Source organism: Megalobrama amblycephala, linkage group LG7 (assembly GCF_018812025.1).
Source record: "Megalobrama amblycephala isolate DHTTF-2021 linkage group LG7, ASM1881202v1, whole genome shotgun sequence".
Classification (NCBI taxonomy): Eukaryota; Metazoa; Chordata; class Actinopteri; order Cypriniformes; family Xenocyprididae; genus Megalobrama; species Megalobrama amblycephala.
The window spans coordinates 6,604,967-6,624,752 of NC_063050.1; the positions used below are offsets into that span (position 1 = coordinate 6,604,967).

The 19,786-nt window shown below is 36.7% G+C and overlaps 2 protein-coding genes across 2 annotated transcripts; both read left to right on the forward strand.

Annotated features, from left to right (window-relative positions):
• The first annotated feature begins 46 nt into the window (after positions 1-46).
• Positions 47-14,876, forward strand: LOC125271615 (polymeric immunoglobulin receptor). Its single transcript, XM_048195731.1, has 8 exons — positions 47-175; positions 8,949-8,986; positions 9,158-9,478; positions 9,609-9,932; positions 10,045-10,071; positions 11,515-11,613; positions 11,719-11,762; positions 13,446-14,876. Exons 1-8 carry the CDS (start codon positions 165-167, stop codon positions 13,596-13,598), a joined length of 1,017 nt encoding a protein of 338 aa, XP_048051688.1. The 5' UTR covers positions 47-164; the 3' UTR covers positions 13,599-14,876.
• LOC125271616 (polymeric immunoglobulin receptor-like) lies at positions 70-5,839 on the forward strand. The gene is made up of 6 exons (XM_048195733.1): positions 70-204; positions 1,072-1,392; positions 1,514-1,837; positions 3,444-3,530; positions 3,700-3,749; positions 5,346-5,839. The coding sequence occupies exons 1-6, from the start codon at positions 165-167 to the stop codon at positions 5,451-5,453; spliced, it is 930 nt and encodes a 309-aa protein (XP_048051690.1). The 5' UTR covers positions 70-164; the 3' UTR covers positions 5,454-5,839.
• Positions 14,877-19,786: the final 4,910 nt, after the last annotated feature.

The window sequence follows — 19,786 nt, forward strand, 5'->3', positions numbered from 1 at the left end:
AGGACAAGGAAGAGGTGGAGCTGTTTGATTTGTAAAAAACTCTTCAGAGCACAAGATAAAAACACACAATCAGACGCGACAGAAGAACTGACAGTGATTCTGACTGCTGAACACAATACAAGAGGATTCACAGCGGCAAGTTCACAGTTTTATCATTTGGGATTATGAAGACCTTCATCTTCTTCACTATCTGCATGATTAAAGGTCAGACTTTTTTTTTTCAATTACAGTATCACAGCCTGTAACTATTTACTCAACTGATATTAAAGGTCCCGTTTTTCGTGTTTTTTTGAAGCTTTGATTGTGTTTATAGTGTACAATATAACATGTGTTCATGTTTCGCGTGTAAAAAAACACAGTATTTTTCACATAATTTACTTATCTGTATACCGCTGTTTCCACTGTCATAAAAACGGGCCGATGACTTCCTTGTTCTATGAAGTCCCTCCTTCAGAAATACGTAACGAGTTCTGATTGTGTCAGCGGTTCCTGTGTTGTGATTCGACAGCAGCTTAGCGAATCTTCCCCGGAAAGGTCACGCCTCTTACCATAACGTGGAGATGCACGTGCTCAGTGTTATTGTAAACATGTCTTTAATTTTACCCTATCAATTTGAGCCGGAATCAGACCCGGTGATTGGACTGCGGAATGAAAATAACAGCGTTTCGACGACATGGCGACAAACACACTCTACAAACACAACTCTTGTGTATTCCTGTGGGCGGAGGTTAGTCAAAAAACTGTTTTAGTGACGTCATTAAAGAAGGAAGTAGAGGGATGTAGTCCAAACTGGCCGTTCGATGTAGGCGACTTCTGTTAAATTAAATATCTCGCTTGGCATTGAACTTTGAGCTTTAAAATTTTACAGATTTTATTTATACTCTAACAACAACATTACACACTAACTAAAGTTTGAAACATGGGATCACGAAGAACGGGACCTTTAAATCATAAGCATTGTGATATTATGTATTATGCCTGTCTTTATTTGTCTTTATTAGTGAATATGTAATTTTTTGTTAGCATGAGATCTTACGGCACTTAAAAGAGGAAGTGAATTTTGATTGACAGGTCACATGGGCAATGCTGCTGACAGCGTGCCTGGCATCGTGGGAGGAAGTGTCATCATCAACTGTATATATGGACATCAAAATCAGAAAACTAGAGAAAGTGCAAAAAGCTTTTGCAAAGTGTCTGGCAGTGAATGTACAACCATGACAGAAGTAAAGAATGATTTATGGATCCCAGAAGAGAGATTCTCTATGACTGATGATAAATCTCTGGGCTTAATTAGTGTGTTCATTAGAAACCTGACCGTAAACGATAGTGGGACGTACAGATGTAAAGCCGACAGTGCAACGATTCAGGAGGTGTATTTCAATGTGGAACAAGGTAAGAATGAATATCTATTAACCATATTACCCATTTCCTCTGTCAGGTCTTTAGATTTAACATTTATGTTTAGCAACAGGATTTTTTTATTTATTTTTTATTAAAATTCTCTTGTTTTCAGAGCCGTGTTGTGGGAGATCAGAGGATCAGACTGCTTATATATTAACTACAGCTGTCATCCGCTGCAAATATCCAGAGAAATATAAAGAACATTCCAAACTATTCCTCAAAGTTCAGAATGGATCATTAGAGTATATTATTACAGCATATGGAGATTCAGTCACTAGTGGGAGGTTTTCTCTGAATGTAAACGAACAGGAACATGTCTTCACTGTGAATATTACAGGTGTGAGTAGACGTGATGCTGGGGTGTATTTCTGTGGAGTTCACTCCATCAACCTCATCTACACTCCCCTTTTCACAGAGATTCATCTTCATGTTTCAGGTGAGAAACAGTTAGCAACAAACTGCATAATAAATGTACATAATGTCAATTAATCAATGTCGTTTTGATTCTTCATCTATCGTCTGTATGTGGACGACAATGGGAAATCAAGAACAAACAGATGCTCCAGTCCTTTAACACTAATATATCCCTCAGCATGTCACAGAATAATCCTGAAAATGGATTAATGACAATTTAGAACAGTAAAGTTGAAGTGATTTGCTGGTAAAGTGATAATTCTGGTTGACCAGGTGCAGAATAATTCCATAATAAAGTGATTATAATATATATTTAGTCCTTTAACAATAATATATACTGCTGAATATTACAGAATAATTCTGCATTTGGATTAATGACAATGTACACTGTAAAATCCAACAGCTGTTCTAACTAACACTTTCTGTATTATTTACATACTATGCCTTGTTTACTCAGAAAACCCAAGTTAATATTAATTGATTGGTTTGTGTCATTTTGTCAAGCAAAAAAAAAAAAAAAAAAAAAAAAAGTTTTGAGGCAGGGCATTTCTTAATAATCTTCTGCAGTTATCTTTCTCTATTAACATTCACTCATTTCCCAAAGTCATCTTGAATGTTGAATTGTCAATACATCTGAAAAATTTAAGATAATGTCACATAAGGTGACATAAAACTTCATAAATTCATGTTGATTTGTTCAGTTTTCCCTTTGGTTGGTCACTTAGAACTTCATTTATATTATTGTCATTTTCTTCTTTTAAAAGGTGACCTAGCTAATGGCTAAAGCATAGCAACTAGTCTATGTTTTATGTTGAATAATGATCTTTTAAGAAATGTATTGCTAACACTCATAAACACCTTGTGAAACTTTACTTGGGTTGATAATCTCTCTATATTTGTGACAATTATAGTCATGTTTGAGTCACACACAGACTTCAACATGCAACTTTCACAACATTTAGCATGCAAAACACAACAATAGTAACAATTCAATTTTATTTATTTTTATCAATTGTAACAATAACAATTTTGTTTGCTGTTTTTGTTGTGCTACTATTGAAATAAGACAGCAAATAAAATGGACAAATAAAAACAAAGAAATGGTAAAACAAAGCAATTGCTAAATGTATTCATGCCGCAGTGCACTCTGGGAGTCAGAAATTCTGAGTAGCTATACTAATGTAAAGTAAATTATCAAGTACTCTCAATTCGTTTTTAGTTACTAGAGCACTTGTGTAAGTGAACTATACTAACTAAGCATTTGTCAGTACAACATACTATTCCTATTTCACTTTACTTTTTAAGGCAATCGGTTTGCATGCTCTTTTAAAGTAAGACTAACTAATTAGATTTTACAGTGTAGAACATCAAAATTTAAATGATTTGCTGGTAAAGTGATAAGGCTGGTTGACCAGATGCAACATCCTGAAGGAAAAGCATTGTGTAAATCATCTACATGGCTCTTCGAAATACTTGAGTCTGATCAGTGGTGGCTCATTGTCATTATAATAATGGTATCAATAATTTAGTAAGGAAGTGATTAAAATGAATGTTCATTTTATTGGATTTTTCTATATTCGCTTTCTTTTTTACTGTATTTTAAACAGTGTTTCTTCTTGTGTTTTCAGCTTCAGTTGTGATTATCATCATTTTGGTTTTACTCCTGATAGCAGTTCCACTGATTATAGTGGCTGTACAAAATAAGGAGTCTAAAGGTAATATTTGACACTAAATAAATCATTTTCTCTGATGTTTCAGCATTTTGAGCATAAAATAAAACACTGAAGATCACCTACAAATTGAGTTTGGGATGATGACACGTATGTAAAGAGTTGAAGCAGTAATCTGAGTAAGACTGTCATGTCATGTTGATCTATTTCACAGGTCTGCTGTCGTCCTCCACTGTAGAGTTTTATCCAGTGTTTTATGAACAGGTGAGTCAGCAGAAACTGATTGTGATCATTAGTGGACAGTTTGTTTCATGAAGATATTCAGAGTTTTATTTCTTGCTTGACTCTGTAATGATGTTGAAACAGGATTTTCAGTACTTTGGTATTGAATCTCCAGCAGCTGGTGTGTGAATGATCATATCCATGTGTTTAACCCTGTGAACCTGAAAAATAGATTGAGATCTTTGAAGAGTCTGTTAAAGGTGCCATCGAATGAAAAATTGAATTTACCTCGGCATAGTCAAATAACAAGAGTTCAGTACATGGAAATGACATACAGTGAGTCTCAAACACCATTGTTTCCTCCTTCTTATATAAATCTCATTTGTTTAAAAGACCTCTGAAGAACAGGCGAATCTCAACATAACATGACTGTTACGTAACAGTCGGGATCATTAATATGTACGCCCCCAATATTTGCATATGCCAGCCCATGTTCAAGCATTAGACAAGGGCAGCCAGTATTAACGTCTGGATCTGTGCACAGCTGAATCATCAGACTAGGTAAGCAAGCAAGGACAATAGCGAAAAATGGCAGATGGAGCGATAATAACTGTCATGATCCATGATATCATGATATTTTTAGTGATATTCGTAAATTGTTTCGTTAGCATGTTGCTAATGTACTGTTAAATGTGGTTAAAGTTACCATCGTTTATTACTGTATTCACGGAGACAAGACTGTCGTTATTTTCATTTTTTAAACACTTCTGTTTAAAAATCAGTCTGTATAATTCATAAACACAACTTCATTCTTTATAAATCTCTCCAACAGTGTAGCATTAGCCGTTAGCCACGGAGCATAGCCTCAAATTCATTCAGAATCAAATGTAAACATCCAAAAAAAATACCATAATTATGCGATTAGACATGCTCCATGACCAACACTTTGTAAAGATCCATTTTGAGGGTTATATTAGCTGTGTGAACTTTGTTGATGCTGTTCAAGGCAAGCGCAAGCTCCGTGGGCGGAGAGCACGAGCAATTAAAGGGCCAGCAGCCTGAATCGGTGCATAGTTAATGATGCCCCAAAATAGGCAGTTAAAAAAAATATTTAAAAAATATCTATGGGGTATTTTGAGCTGAAACTTCACAGACACATTCAGGTGACACCTTAGACTTATATTACATCTTGTAAAAAAAACGTTCAATGGCACCTTTAAATCAAGTGTAGTGTCAGTTCTGGCAGGTCACGTCAGTCAAGCTCCCATCAGCTGACTCTCAGGTGACCGACGTCTACCTATAGGAATACGACGCCTATCATGGCATTCATATATAAGCTCTTCAGTATTATCAGCAGCTATCGCATTTCTCAGGAGCTAATTACCCTCTTCCATCCCCAGCTCCTCCTCTCTTCAGTCAGGATTTGGCCTTCTGATTCCCCTGAATCAGACTAATTCTTGAATTTCGTGTAGATGTTAAATTATTGACATTAATGATATCTGCATATGTTGGTTTTGTTCTGTTTACCCTAAGGGGGGTCACTGCTGCTCTTCCTGCTCTTTGCATGAGTCCGCAGGGAGTTCTTGCCCAGAACAGAACCATACTGCCTATCCAAACTCTTGTTTCCTATGACTGTAGATCAAAGACACTGGACTTCACTGTAATCCAGAGGACAGAGACACAATAACAACTGTGGTTTACAGCTGTGTCGACTCAAGTGCTCTATCAACACCAAAACACAAATGAGTTCATTTCAACTAATGTAATATGTATTCATAAACATATTAAGAACCAAGAGAAATCATCTTTATTCTTCTCATAATTTTCATTGTTTTGCTGAAAATGAACTATGTACTGTGTCATATTTGATCCTGATATGTTTACAGCTGACATACTGAAATATGGATTATTGAAATATTTCAAATGTATTCATTTTTAAAGCTGAACACCAGCAAACACGCATGTGCAACTGGAATTAACTACGAGATTCGCACAGCATCAGTAACTACATAGTTACTGCAGCCTTTAAATAAAGCAACTTAACATCAGTGTTTCTCAGCTCATCACTGACTGAAACACAGGCTCTCTTCAGCACAATGGTGACCCATTGATTTCTTCTATATCATTATGTGCAAAAACTCATAAACCCAGTTTCAAAGACAGGGCTTAGACTAAGCCAGGATTAGGCCTTAGTACATTTAGGACATTGTTGATGTTTTATTGAGAATATTTGGTGACCATTATGGTGATCAGTGTTTAACAGTACATTAGCACAGTGTTTCCACTGTTGACCAACACCTATGACGGCGCCAACTCCTGCGAGGACTTCAGAAGATGCAATCATCTGGATCAACATGCACATTGCCCAATTTCTATATCCTAATTATTGTTAATGTAATTCATTTTTCCAGGAGCTCATTGCTTCTACCTTCAGTTAAACTGCTAACAGTGATTGTAAATTAATTGCCTAAATTATTACATTATTAGCTAATTGCATTCTTTAAATTGTAATGTTGACATGCATTCTCTGTAAAGCTGTTTGAAACAATATGTATCGTGAAAAGCGCTATACAAATAAATGTGAATTGAATTGAAAAAATTGTTTCCCAACCCTGTTCCTGGAGGCATACCAACACTGCACATTTTGCATGTCTCTCTAATCAAACACACCTGATTCAAGTCATCAGCTCATTAGTAGAGACTCCAAGACCTGAAATGGGTGTGTCAGACAAAGGAAACATGCAAAATGTGCAGTGTTGGTGTGCCTCCAGGAACAGGGTTGGGAAACACTGCATTAGCAACATGCTAACACATTCAGAAACACAATTTGCAAACATCACAAAATATATTTAAAATTGGATCATGAACAGTTGGTATCGATGCATCTTTGAGAATCAACTTTTGTGCAAATCCTGTGTTTTACTGACCCTCGTGTGCAAAGCAGTCTGGTGTAAAATGACTTGCACATACTGGTATATGAATTTATTTGGACACATTTTCTTCATAAATAAAATTACACCACTGTGTCCTTAGTGACTCAGATGTCAGGAGTTTATGGAGACTTATGTTTACTATTATAGCCGCTGACAGATCTGCACTTCACCCATCCAAGTGCACACACACACACAGCAGTGAGTATTGAACACACACCCACATGTTTTTGCTGCAGAGCCCAGGGAGTGATTGGGGATTCAGTGCCTTGCTCAAGGGCACCTCAGTTGTGGGTAATTTGAATTCATTCACTCCTCTCACCAACATTTCCTGCCTTTACTGAGACTCAAACCTCTAACCTTTGGGTTACAAGTCAGACTCTTTAACCATTAGGCCACAACTAGGGCTGTGACGGTAGGCAATGGTGCCACCGCGGTGGTGGAGTGTCACCGGCAGTAGTGTGACATTTTATATATATATGTATAAAATATATATAAGAGGTCGCGTTAACCGAAAATTTTCCGTCATTGATGAAATTTTTTAGCAGTGACGGAAAAAATTTGCAGCCCGTCCGTCATTTTGACAGATTATGTAGCTTGTAACTGTAATTCCCACCCCTGTCCAGTAGGTGGTGAGCGCGCTCCAGTGTGGCAGCAGAGCGAGAGTTCAGTCTCCAGAATAAAATGAAAACAGATGAGCACCCTAGTTTAAGTCAAATTTATAATAATAAAGTTACTTATGCTTACTTGCATAATTAAGTTTTGTTATTTTTCTTAATGACTATAAGTTTATGGTCAACAAATGGCTTTTCTGAGGTATATTGTTACGTGAAATTGTTTGCAACACTGATGACTGATGTGATACAGATTTCAGTAAGCTACATCTTTCAACATATTTTTTGATTTTCATTCATGTTTATTTCGTTCTGTACAGTAGTAAAGAGGAAATGGTGATCGCATTCACTCACAATCCGTGACAAGTGTTCAAGATAACTGAAAAGTGATGCAGTATTTGATCAACTTTCTTTTCATAGTATAAATAAATGCATAGCCTATATATATATATATATATATATACACAACCAAACCCCGCCCCCCCTTTGGACCCCACCACCGCAACACCGGCGGTAGTAAAAATTTGCCACCGTCACAGCCCTAGCCACAACTGCCCAAGAGCAGAATGCAGGAGGAAAAATTAACCACTTACAGATGTATTTTCATTTTGAATTTTTCTTACTGCAACTGTTAATGTATATTTGTGTTATATACAGCTCTCTGTTTATCATTGATCAGGTGTTTTATATTCAAAGTGATCATCTTACAGGGACACTAACCTGCAGAATCACCTTTAACCAGTGTTTGACTACTAATTATTTGGTTTATATACTCTGTTCTATTTGAGTTTGCTGCCCTCTGCTGTTTAAACATTAAACATGCAGTTTTGAACAATCTTCAGTTTTGACAGTTATTTATTAGGTAACGAATTATGAAAAAAAAAAAATCTAAGACTGATTTCAAGCCTCATTCGGATGCAAGGGTCAGTGTTTTTCTTATCAGGCATAACATTATGAGCACCTTCCTAATATTGTGTTGGCCCCCTTTTGCAGCCAAAACAGCCCTGACCCGTCGAGGCATGGACTCTAGACCCCTGAAGGTGTGCTGTGGTGTCTGCACCAAGATGAAAATGTGATTCTGCAGCTATGAAGCTCAACAAACTGTGATGCATGGTGTATTCTTTCGATCAGAACCAGCATTAACTTCTTCAGCAGTTTGAGCTACAGTAGCTCGTCTGTTGGATCGGACCACACAAGTCAGCCTTCGCTCCCCACATGCATCAATGAGCCTTGGCCGCCCTGCTTCTAACACATCAACTTTGAGGACATAATGTTCACTTGCTCCCTAATATATCCACACACTAACAGGAGCCGTGATGAAGAGATCAGTCAGTGTTATTCACTTCACCTGATCACTGTACATGACTGTAAATGTGCGCTCATTTGTGGGGCAGAATCTTTAAACCTGCACACAAGATAAAAGAGCAGAAAGATGGTCATGGTCACTCTCTTTGGTTTAACTTCCTGTGTGTCAGTGTCAGCAGGACTGTATTTCATCACAGTGAGTCAGAAGAGTTTAGCAAGGAGGAAAAGGAAGAGGTGGAGCTGTTTGATTTATAAAAAACTCTTCAGAGCACAAGATAAAAACACACAATCAGATACAAGAGACGAACTGACAGTGTTTCTGACTGCTGAACACAATACAAGAGGATTTACAGCAACAAGTTCACAGTTTTATCATTTGGGATTATGAAGACCCTCTTCTTCCTCTTCTTCACTATCTGCCTGATTAAAGGTCAGACTTTCTTTTAATTCAGTATCACAGCCTGTAACTATTTACTCAACTGATTAAATCATAAGCATTGTGATATTATGTATTATGCCTGTCTTTATTTGGGAATATGTAATTTTTTGTTAGTATGAGATCTTACAGCACTTAAAAGAGGAAGTGGATTTTGATTGACAGGTCACATGGGTGATGCTGCTGGAGGCATGCCTGCCATCGCAGGAGGAAGTGTCATCATCAACTGTATATATGGACATCACAATCAGAAAACTAGAGAAAGTGCAAAAAGCTTTTGCAAAGTGTCTGGCAGTGAATGTACAACCATGACAGAAGTAAAGAGTGATTTATGGATCCCAGAAGAGAGATTCTCTATGACTGATAATAAATCTCTGAGTTTAATTAGTGTGTTCATTAGAAACCTGACCGTAAATGACAGAGGAACGTACAGATGTGAAGCCGGCAGTACAACGATTCAGGAGGTCATTTTTAACGTGGAACAAGGTATATTAACCACATTACTCATTTCCTCTGTCACACCTTTATATTTAACATTGTATGTTAATTCCTGAGACATAATTTTGAGGCAACAGGATTTGTTACAGTTTTTTAATTAAAACGGTCTTGTTTTCAGAGCCGTGTTGTGGGAGATCAGAGGATCAGACTGCTTATATATTAACTACAGCTGTCATCCGCTGCAAATATCCAGAGAAATATAAAGATCATCCCAAACTATTGTACAAAGTTCAGAATGGATCATTAGAGTCTATTATTTTAACACATGGAGGTTCAGTCACCAGTGGGAGGTTTTCTCTGAATGTAAACGAACAGGAACTTGTCTTCACTGTGAATATTACTGGAGTGAGTAGACGTGATGCCGGGGTGTATTACTGTGGAGTTCACCCCAACAACCCTATCTTCACTCCCCTTTTCACAGAGATTCAGCTTCATGTTTCAGGTGAGAAACAGTTAGCAACAAACTGCATATTAAATGTAAATAATGTCAATTAAACAATGTTGTTTTGATTCTTCATCTATCGTCTGTATGTGGTCGACAATGGAAAATCAAGAACAAACAGATGCTCCAGTCATGTCTGGTGAGTCCTTTAACATTAATTATACTGCAGAATATCACAGAATAATCCTGATATTGGATTAATGACAATTCAGAACAGTAAAGTTGAAGTGATTTGCTGGTAAAGTGATAATGCTGGTTGACCAGATGCAGAATAATTCAGTAAAAAAATAATTACAATAAATGTTAATTTTATTGCATTACCTAACATAATTTTTAAGTATTATTATGAGGCTCTGCCTGCCTCCTCTGACGAGCTGCTTCTGTTTCTGATTGGTTAGTCACCATCCTCCATGACAACACTGTATATCGGACCGCCCATCTTGAGCCAAAACTGGCACTACTTTCTCTTGAATGTCTTGCTGCCTTAATGTGCTATCTGAATCATTGAAAACATGAGTTTCCTGGTCGGAAATCGGACATGAACTTCCTCTCAAGTCGTATTTACCACTGGAAAGCTTAGAGATAACTTTGATACCTAAGTTCCCGAGTTAGGAAGTTTGTTTAAAGTCCCCTGTGGTGAAAATCAAGTTTTTAATGTTATTTATATGGCTATGTGGTGTTTTTGATATGTATTTAAGATAAACCATGTGCAAATTCATAAGTCAACACCATTGCTGAGTATTTTCTCCTTAAAACTGCAGTGATCTAAAGACAGTCTCAAACCGCAGTTTGAAATCGCTGGTGTGTGACGTCACAAACTACCTTGTAACCAATCACGTCACTGTGCCGGCAGGCTTTAGCATATCATTAACAGTGAACTAGCATGGGAGTCTTGAGAGAAGCCAGGTTATATATTTTTCTGTTGATATGAAAAATCGGGTAGATTTGGCGGGTGTATGATGTATATTATGTGAGCTCTATGCCTTCCTCCACTGACGGTTGTTGAAGCGTTTCTTAGTGTCTGACGTTGTAAAGAGGGATACCATTGTGCAGCGTTTACCTCAGTAAGCTGACCAAGTGGATCTCTGAGCTGGAGTGAGCGAGTGGAGGTGGAGCTAATTATCATATTCATAGATTCGTGTATATTAAATGAGGCAAGGGTGTAGAGTTACATTCAAGCTTTTTTAAGGCATGAAGAAATTTTTTCACAAGAAAAAACTTTAAATATGTCATTTTTGTGATCAAAGATGAGTTTTAAGGGATAATATTATTGACTACAGGAGGACTTTAAACACAGCGCAGGGGAGAGCGATTGCTGCTGTGACTGCTTCTGTATTAGATTCTCCCACAACAGCTGCATCGCCTCTTCTTGTCGTTAAAGTTGTGCATATTTACATATATGAATAATCATTTGAAGCATATTTGTTGTTTTATACACTGCCAAAATAGCATGAATAACATCCCTATTCTTTCTGACAACAAAGCACTTGAACGCAACAAGCTCATAATCACGACTGGGAAATCCCCCATAGCATGTGAAGGCAGCATCAAATCTCTCATTTTACTGTTGTGTGTGTTTCAGGTCTCTACATCATCATTGCGGCGTGTTCGTGTTCGATTCTGTTATTAGCTGTAGGACTGAGTTTGTTATTGTTCAAGAGGAGATGTAAAAAGACAGAAGGTACAAACACAAACGCTCTGGTTTTATGAACTGAACCCAAACGTGATGCTGAAATCTTTTGACTTCTGTGCACTTTAATGGTTTCATCATGTTGTCCATCCACAGGTTCAGTCTCAGTGGATCAGAGGAACACGAGAGATGATGATGAGGTAAAACTGTGTGTTTCAGTCTCCATCTACTGTCTTTCTTTGTCAGCATGACCACTGCAGTACAGTAGTGCCAAAACACTGTAGAAACATGTTTGTGTACAAATGCAAGTCAGATTATAATTATATACAGGTGCTGGTCAAATAATTAGAATATCATCAAAAAGTTGATTTATTTCACTAATTCCATTCAAAAAGTGAAAGTTGTATATTATATTCATTCAATACACACAGACTGATATATTTCAAATGTTTATTTCTTTTAATTTTGATGATTATAACTGACAACTAAGGAAAATCCCAAATTCAGTATCTCAGAAAATTAGAATATTGTGAAAAGGTTCAATATTGAAGACACCTGGTGCCACACTCTAATCAGCTAATTAACTCAAACACCTGCAAAGGCCTTTAAATGGTCTCTCAGTCTAGTTCTGTAGGCTACACAATCATGGGGAAGACTGCTGACTTGACAGTTGTCCAAAAGACGACCATTGACACCGTGCACAAGGAGGGCAAGACACAAAAGGTCATTGCAAAAGAGGCTGGCTGTTCACAGGGCTCTGTGTCCAAGCACATTAATAGAGAGGCGAAGGGAAGGAAAAGATGTGGTAGAAAAAAAAGTGTACAAGCAATAGGGATAACAGTACCCTGGAGAGGATTGTGAAACAAAACCCATTCAAAAATGTGGGGGAGATTCACGAAGAGTGGACTGCAGCTGGAGTCAGTGCTTCAAGAACCACTACGCACAGACGTATGCAAGACATGGGTTTCAGCTGTCGCACTCCTTGTGTGAAGCCACTCTTGAACAACAGACAGCGTCAGAAGCATCTAAGGACAAAAAGGACTGGACTGCTGCTGAGTGGTCCAAAGTTATGTTCTCTGATGAAAGTAAATTTTGCATTTCCTTTGGAAATCAGGGTCCCAGAGTCTGGAGGAAGAGAGGAGAGGCACACAATCCATGTTGCTTGAGGTCCAGTGTAAAGTTTCTACAGTCAGTGATGGTTTGGGGTGCCATGTCATCTGCTGGTGTTGGTCCACTGTGTTTTCTGAGGTCCAAGGTCAACGCAGCCGTATACCAGGAAGTTTTAGAGCACTTCATGCTTCTTGCTGCTGACCAAAAATCTATGGGGTATTGTGAAGAAGATGCAATATGCCAGACCCAACAACGCAGAAGAGCTGAAGGCCACTATCGGAGCAACCTGGGCTCTCATAACACCTGAGCAGTGCCACAGACTGATCGACTCCATGCCACGCCGCATTGCTGCAGTAATTCAGGCAAAAGGAGCCCCAACTAAGTATTGAGTGCTGTACGTGCTCATACTTTTCATGTTCATACTTTTCAGTTGGCCAAGATTTCTAAAAATCCTTTCTTTGTATTGGTCTTAAGTAATATTCTAATTTTCTGAGATACTGAATTTGGGATTTTCCTTAGTTGTCAGTTATAATCATCAAAATGAAAAGAAATAAACATTTGAAATATATCAAATAAATAAATATGTCTGTGTGTAATGAATAAACATTTGAAATATATCAAATAAATAAATATGTCTGTGTGTAATTAATGAATATAATATACAAGTTTCACTTTTTGAATGGAATTAGTGAAATCAACTTTTTGATGATATTCTAATTATATGACCAGCACCTGTATCATGTTATTAAATATAATGAATATTTCCCTTTCAGGGAGTCACTTCTGCTTATTATGACGTGATTCAAGACTCTGCTCTGGAGTCCATTGGTTTAAACACAGTTTACGCCACAGCACATTTACCCACAAGCCCCTCTGACAGTGATTTCTACACACTGGCCGAAAAGCCTCAAAACACCAAAACCTAAAGACACACCATAATCTGTCTGTTCTCTTCTAATTCATTTGACTCATGCAGTTGGATATATGTTGTATATGTTGCTGGTTATTTTAACAGCCAACAGTTTGCTACTGTCATATCAACTATGTTGGCATAAAAATGTTTATATGAATAATGTTGTTCACTTTCACTTCACTTTAAGACTAAATTGTCCAAATGTGGGTTTAATAGCCTTTAAAGAGCACAGCAGTAAGATTATTTAAAGTTATGATTAATTTTGAAACCTAAAGTAATATAGTATTTTTTTCTGAATTTTCTAGCTTTTTTTCTGACAATAACCACATTAAAAGAAAGTATGCAAATTGAATTAAAGTGTCAAAAGTCCAATATTTACAGTACACAATACTTTTGATTGATGCTTGATGTCTCTATTTTGTCTCATTCTGACATGTTCTTGTTTATTAAACTGCCCTAAATCTCTTTGAAGATCAAGACTAGATTTACTTGTGTCTGTTAACTCTTATGTAAAGAAAATATATTTTCCTATATATGAATGATCAATATATGAAATGATTTAATGGTATATTTGAAAATATAATGAATAATACATTGTTAATATGTTACGATATATTGAAAAATACATAAAGAATTGACGCTTTTCATATATTGAAAAATATGTGACAATACATTTACTAATATATCATAATGTGTGCAATTTTATATTCAGTAATACACTTCATAATATATAGATGTGTGTGATATATTGCATTTATATTTACTCATGCAGTACAAACACACACATATATAGAGAAATATATAATGTAATATATTTCCTATATTTGATATTTATATTATAAATGTTTCATATTTTCAAGCTACTTAACAAAAGCACACCTTCATGTACTTTAGTATTTAGTAAAGAGACTATCACTGTGCTGAAGAGAACACAAACATTACCTTTTAGTAATTATAGTCTTGATGTTCAGCCATGTTCATGTTCAACCTAACCACAGGCTCTACTCTTCAGCACAATGATAACCCCAAAAACTCACACACACCAGAAAACCTTTTAAATTACAAACATTAAACACCAGTGATCTATCCCTATATTAATATTGAGCGAAACTCATGAAATAACACTTACTCTCCTTTAACAGTCAGAAGCAAAGCATGCTGGGAACTAGAAATCTGCTGTAACTCATTCTGTGAATGTGTGTGTATATGTGTGTTCATATATTCACATTTATATGGGAACATGTATGTGTAATTATGTGCACAATAAAGGAAACAACTTTATGAATGTAAATCTATGTTTGTCTTCATTTATAAATATCTTATATGTATCAATAGCCATACATGGTCAATGTATAATATATCGCAATATATTTTGCAGAATATTGCCATGTATTTTTGTTCCATAAGGGATACTGGTAAATGAACGCATGTAATAAGTGTTAGACTGAATTTATTTAATAATGATCTCAATAGAGGGAGCTGCACCTGCTCACACTGTATCCATAGAGAGAGAGAGAGAGAGAGACTTTTGACTTTAGAATGTCCTTTATTTATACATTACAAAATAGCTTTTTTTTTTTTTTTTTTTTTTTTTTAAATGGGAAAAACCACATAAGTTTATACATTCCCAAGCTATAAAAACATGAATAAATAAATAAATAAACAATAAAAGACCTTAAACACTCAATTACAAACCTTCTCAAAAAAATGTTAATTTTAAATCCTTCAAAACCATCAGGTTCACATAAAAACCCATCAACTCCCCAAAAATGATAAAAAAAACATCACATTATTAGTAAGTTTGTAAAAAGCATATTCCAACGTTAGTCTTTTTTTAATAAAACAATTAACCATAAAAACAGGATCTGTTTCACCCCCCTTTGCTTCCACTTTATTTTTCCTTGTAACCCAAATTGCAAGCTTGATTAAACCATACAAAAAATTTAAAATAATCACTTTCATCCTTTTATCAACGGAGTACTTTGGGCCATAAATGAACAGATTAAAACTAAAACAACCCACCAGTCTTATACTCCAACATTTTGCCAATTCTAAAATATTTTTTAAACGAGAACATTGCATAAAGACATGTAAAACACTCTCAGACTCACCACAGAAAGGACATCCCTCCCCAACTAAAGGATCTAACCGTGCTATGTGTCTGTTCGTAGCTAATATCCCATATACAATTCTCCATTGAAGATCTCCTATTCTCTTCTCAATGGGTCTTTTGTACAGGGACCTCCAGCTTCCTCTCGGGGAAGAGTCTGACTCCAACACTGAAGTCCATTTTGTTCCTTTGAAGTCTTTAAAAATTTTATAGTTGCAGTTTTTAACACACACTCTGTAAAGGGTTTTCCTGGTTAACGTTCTAAAACAACTCAACTCGGGGATTTTCATATTCACTGTGTTTCCAGAGGTTTCCTCCCAATCCTCATCCTTTAGGGAGATTTTAAAATCAGGGAAACCATACGCCTCTTTACAGGTTTTTGGAGCAGTAACATTTAAAAAGTCTCTTGCGGCTCTTGGGAGTGCCGAACTCTAGTTCGTTAAACAACCGTTGGGTGATCCTTACGGATCTGAAGCCCACCATATCAGCCAGTTCCTTTGCCTCCATCCATTCACATCCTCTTCTAAGATCGGATACCTTTGATATCCCAGCACTAATCAGTGCGACTCTAATGGCATCAGAGGACAAACAAACAGTGTGTAAAAGATCATTAAAAAATAAGGGCTCTTTTAGGATCCAGGCATCAGGACTCCCCCATTCTCTGGAAAAATTAAAAGTCTGCCACAGCTCCAATATATTACTATAAAAGGGTGTAAGTCCTCCGAGTGAAGTTCCATTAAAATTCATTAAAAACAGTTGTCTGTCCAAGCCCATTCTTCTGGTCTTGAGAAGCAGGGCACACGCAACGTCCATCCACACGTGAGGCTGATGATAGAGGAGGCGCTGGACCGCCATCAATCGAAAGGTTGCCAGCCTCGCCTTTATGTCGATGAGTCCCTGTCCACCTTCATGCACCGGCAGGTAGAGCATCGCTGGCTTTAGCCAATGTTGTCCAGACCAGAAGAAGTCCACCAGCATCTTTTGAATCTCTCTGATTAAAACCATCGGTGGGTCGAGGACCATGAACTTATGCCAGAGTGTTGAGGCGATCAAATTGTTGGCGATCAGAACTCTTCCCCTATACGAAAGCTGGGGTAGCAACCATTTCCATTTAGACAACTTAGCGCGGACCCTATCTACTAATCCCTCCCAATTTTTCTTTTCAAAGTCATCATTACCTAAAAATACCCCTAAATATTTAAAACCTATTTTATTCCATTTAACATTTTTTGGAAGTTTAGGTAAGTTAAAAATATCATTACTTTTGGATCCAAACCATAAGGCTTCTGTTTTTTCCCAGTTAAGTTTGGCAGAAGAAAGTTTGCCATACATTTCTAAGCTTTCTTCTAAACATTGCACATCTTCTGTATTTTTAATTACAACAGCAACATCATCAGCATAAGCAGAGAGAACAAAAGCTTCTTTTCTTAAACCTCCTGATATAACTATGCCCTTTAATTTTTTCCTTATCATGCAAAGTAAAGGTTCTATTGCTAAACTGTAAAGCTGTCCTGACATCGGACATCCCTGTCTAATGCCTTTCTCCATTTTTACAGGAACGCTTAACCCTCCTCCAACTTTTATCAAACATGAAGCGTCATGGTATAACACCTTTATCCAAGATAAAAACTTTTCACCAAAACCATAGCATTTTAGAACATAAAAGAGATAGTGGTGATCTACACGATCAAAAGCTTTCTCTTGATCAAGAGAAACAATCCCAAAGTCCACATTGTACAGTTTTGTATACCTTAAAATATCTCTCATTAAAAACAGGTTATCATAAATAGATTTCTTGGGAATACAATAAGCTTGGTCTTCAAAAATTAACTTGTCTAACACTTTTTTAAGTCTGTTAACAAAGCACTTAGACAGTATTTTGTAATCTGTAGTGAGTACAGACACAGGCCTCCAATTTTTTAACATAAGCAAATCTCCTTTTTTGGGGATTAGAGAGAGAACGGCCCGCTGACAACTTTTAGGGAGCATATTCAGATTAAAACTTTCCTTTAAAACACAAACCAAATCTTGCCCAATAACTTCCCAAAAGGACTTATAAAACTCTGCCGGCAGACCATCAATGCCTGGAGCTTTCCCTTTATTAAGCTGATGAACTGCTTCCGTCACTTCTCCGAAACACAGGTCACTTTCAAGAGTTTGTGCAGTTTGTTCATCCAATACTGGCAGACCATTAAAAAAGTCACTTGATGGATAGAAGTCAGTCTCTTCTTTTGCATATAAATTAGTGTAAAAGTCCACAGCAAGCCTTCTCATCTCCTGAGGATCTGAGGTAACTGTCCCGTTTGCTTTTCGAATGCCATGCATAACATTGGATTGGGAGTATTTTTTCTCCAAGTTAAAGAAGAAGGTTGTTGGAGCATCCATATCCTGCACTGATATAAACCGTGCTCTGACCAAAGCTGCTTTAACCCTCTCCTGAAATATATCTCTTAATTCCTGTTTTTTTGTCTTTAAGCGTTCTTGTAAACAAGGATCATTTTGGTTCATCAGGCTATTTTGAATTTCACATATCTCTTTTTCTAAAACATATACAGTATATTTAAGCTCGTTTCTTGTATGTGATAAAAATTGCTGACTAAAAAGTTTAATCTGAGCTTTCCCCACTTCCCACCACTGCAGGAGATTGTTAAAATCACTTTTTTGAGTTACCCAATAACTCCAAAATTGTTTAAAATTTTCGCAGAAGTCGTGATCTAAAAGAAGTTTGGTGTCAAACCTCCAAAAATAAAAACGAGGGGTTGTATGTGACAATAACACATGTAAAGTGATCATATGGTGGTCTGAGATAACGTTTGGGATTATTTGTGTGTCCATTGCTCTATTATACATAGTTTTCTTCATATAAAATCTATCGAGACGAGCAGCACTAATTCTATTGTTAGTAACTCTAATCCAGGTGTACTGTTTCACTCCTTCATTCTTTCCTCTCCAAATATCAAAGAGTTCTGATTGTTTTATAACATTTTTTAGGGATAGAGCAGATGATGGATGAGGTTCTTCACCATTCCTGTCAGTGATAAAATCTACAGTACAGTTCCAATCCCCACCCATAATTAAAAAATCATCTTGATCTAAATCATAAAGAACTTTCTTAAGTTTCTGAAACAGTTGAATTCGATCACTTCCTACTGTGGGAGCATAAATATTAATAAAAACAAAAACCTTACTGTTTATTTCTACTTTTAAAACAAGGAGCCTTCCTTTTTCTACTTCCCGTTTTGATAAAATATTGATCTTTGTTTTCACTGAGAAAAGTATTGCCACCCCTGCACTTACATTAGTGCCATGGCTTAAAACACACTCACCATCCCACCTCAAACCCCAATCTGTTTCATTTGCTTCATCACTGTGTGTTTCTTGAAGAAACATCACATTAATCTCTTTAGGTCCAATACACTCTTTTAACAAAGCTAATTTATTTCCATCCCTGGCCCCATTTATGTTCAAAGATCCTACTCTCAGGATATCCATAGAAATAAAAGAGGGAAGGAGATCAAATAAAATCAGAAAAGTAAAGAGAAACCCGAAAGAGTTGTAGACACCCATGTGATCCTTATTTTAATTTACTTCTCTTATTTCGAACTTTCTTTGAACTTTGCCTAATTGCCGTTATGTGTTTCTTTAACCTAAATCTCTTTTGTTGGGACAGAACTTCATTGCTGCACTCACTGCGAATTTTTATCACTGAATCAACAAACTTGTTTAAATCAGGGAAAAACTCTACAAGTTCAACACTTTTGCCTTTGGTTTCATCCAAGAAGTTGTTAATCTGTTCAACAGTATACAACTCTCCTTCATAAGCCTTATCCATATCCACATCAAAACAGGATTCATCATCTCTAATGCTTCCTTCAGTGACTGCAGACTGTCCATCCACCTCATCATCACTACTCTCCACACACCTCTTACTCAAAGCCTCTTCAGCTTTAGCACCATCAGTAACTCTGCTGAACACTTACAGCACTGACACTAGGCATTTGACTATCATTAACAACATTAACCGCTTCACTTACCTCAGTGTTAATCACTTTGGCCGTCTCTGCCTGTACACTGCCTTCCGTCGTTACAAT

Bases quoted from the DNA above. Each gene is read 5' to 3' on its own strand.
- LOC125271615 (XM_048195731.1), top strand. The intron at 11,614-11,718 runs GTACAAACACAA...GTCCATCCACAG, and splicing joins GAGATGTAAAAAGACAGAAG to GTTCAGTCTCAGTGGATCAG. The intron at 11,763-13,445 runs GTAAAACTGTGT...TTTCCCTTTCAG, and splicing joins ACACGAGAGATGATGATGAG to GGAGTCACTTCTGCTTATTA.
- LOC125271616 (XM_048195733.1), top strand. From the start codon at position 165: ATGAAGACCTTCATCTTCTTCACTATCTGCATGATTAAAG. The intron at 205-1,071 runs GTCAGACTTTTT...TTTGATTGACAG, and splicing joins CACTATCTGCATGATTAAAG to GTCACATGGGCAATGCTGCT. The intron at 3,750-5,345 runs GTGAGTCAGCAG...CTATGACTGTAG, and splicing joins ATCCAGTGTTTTATGAACAG to ATCAAAGACACTGGACTTCA.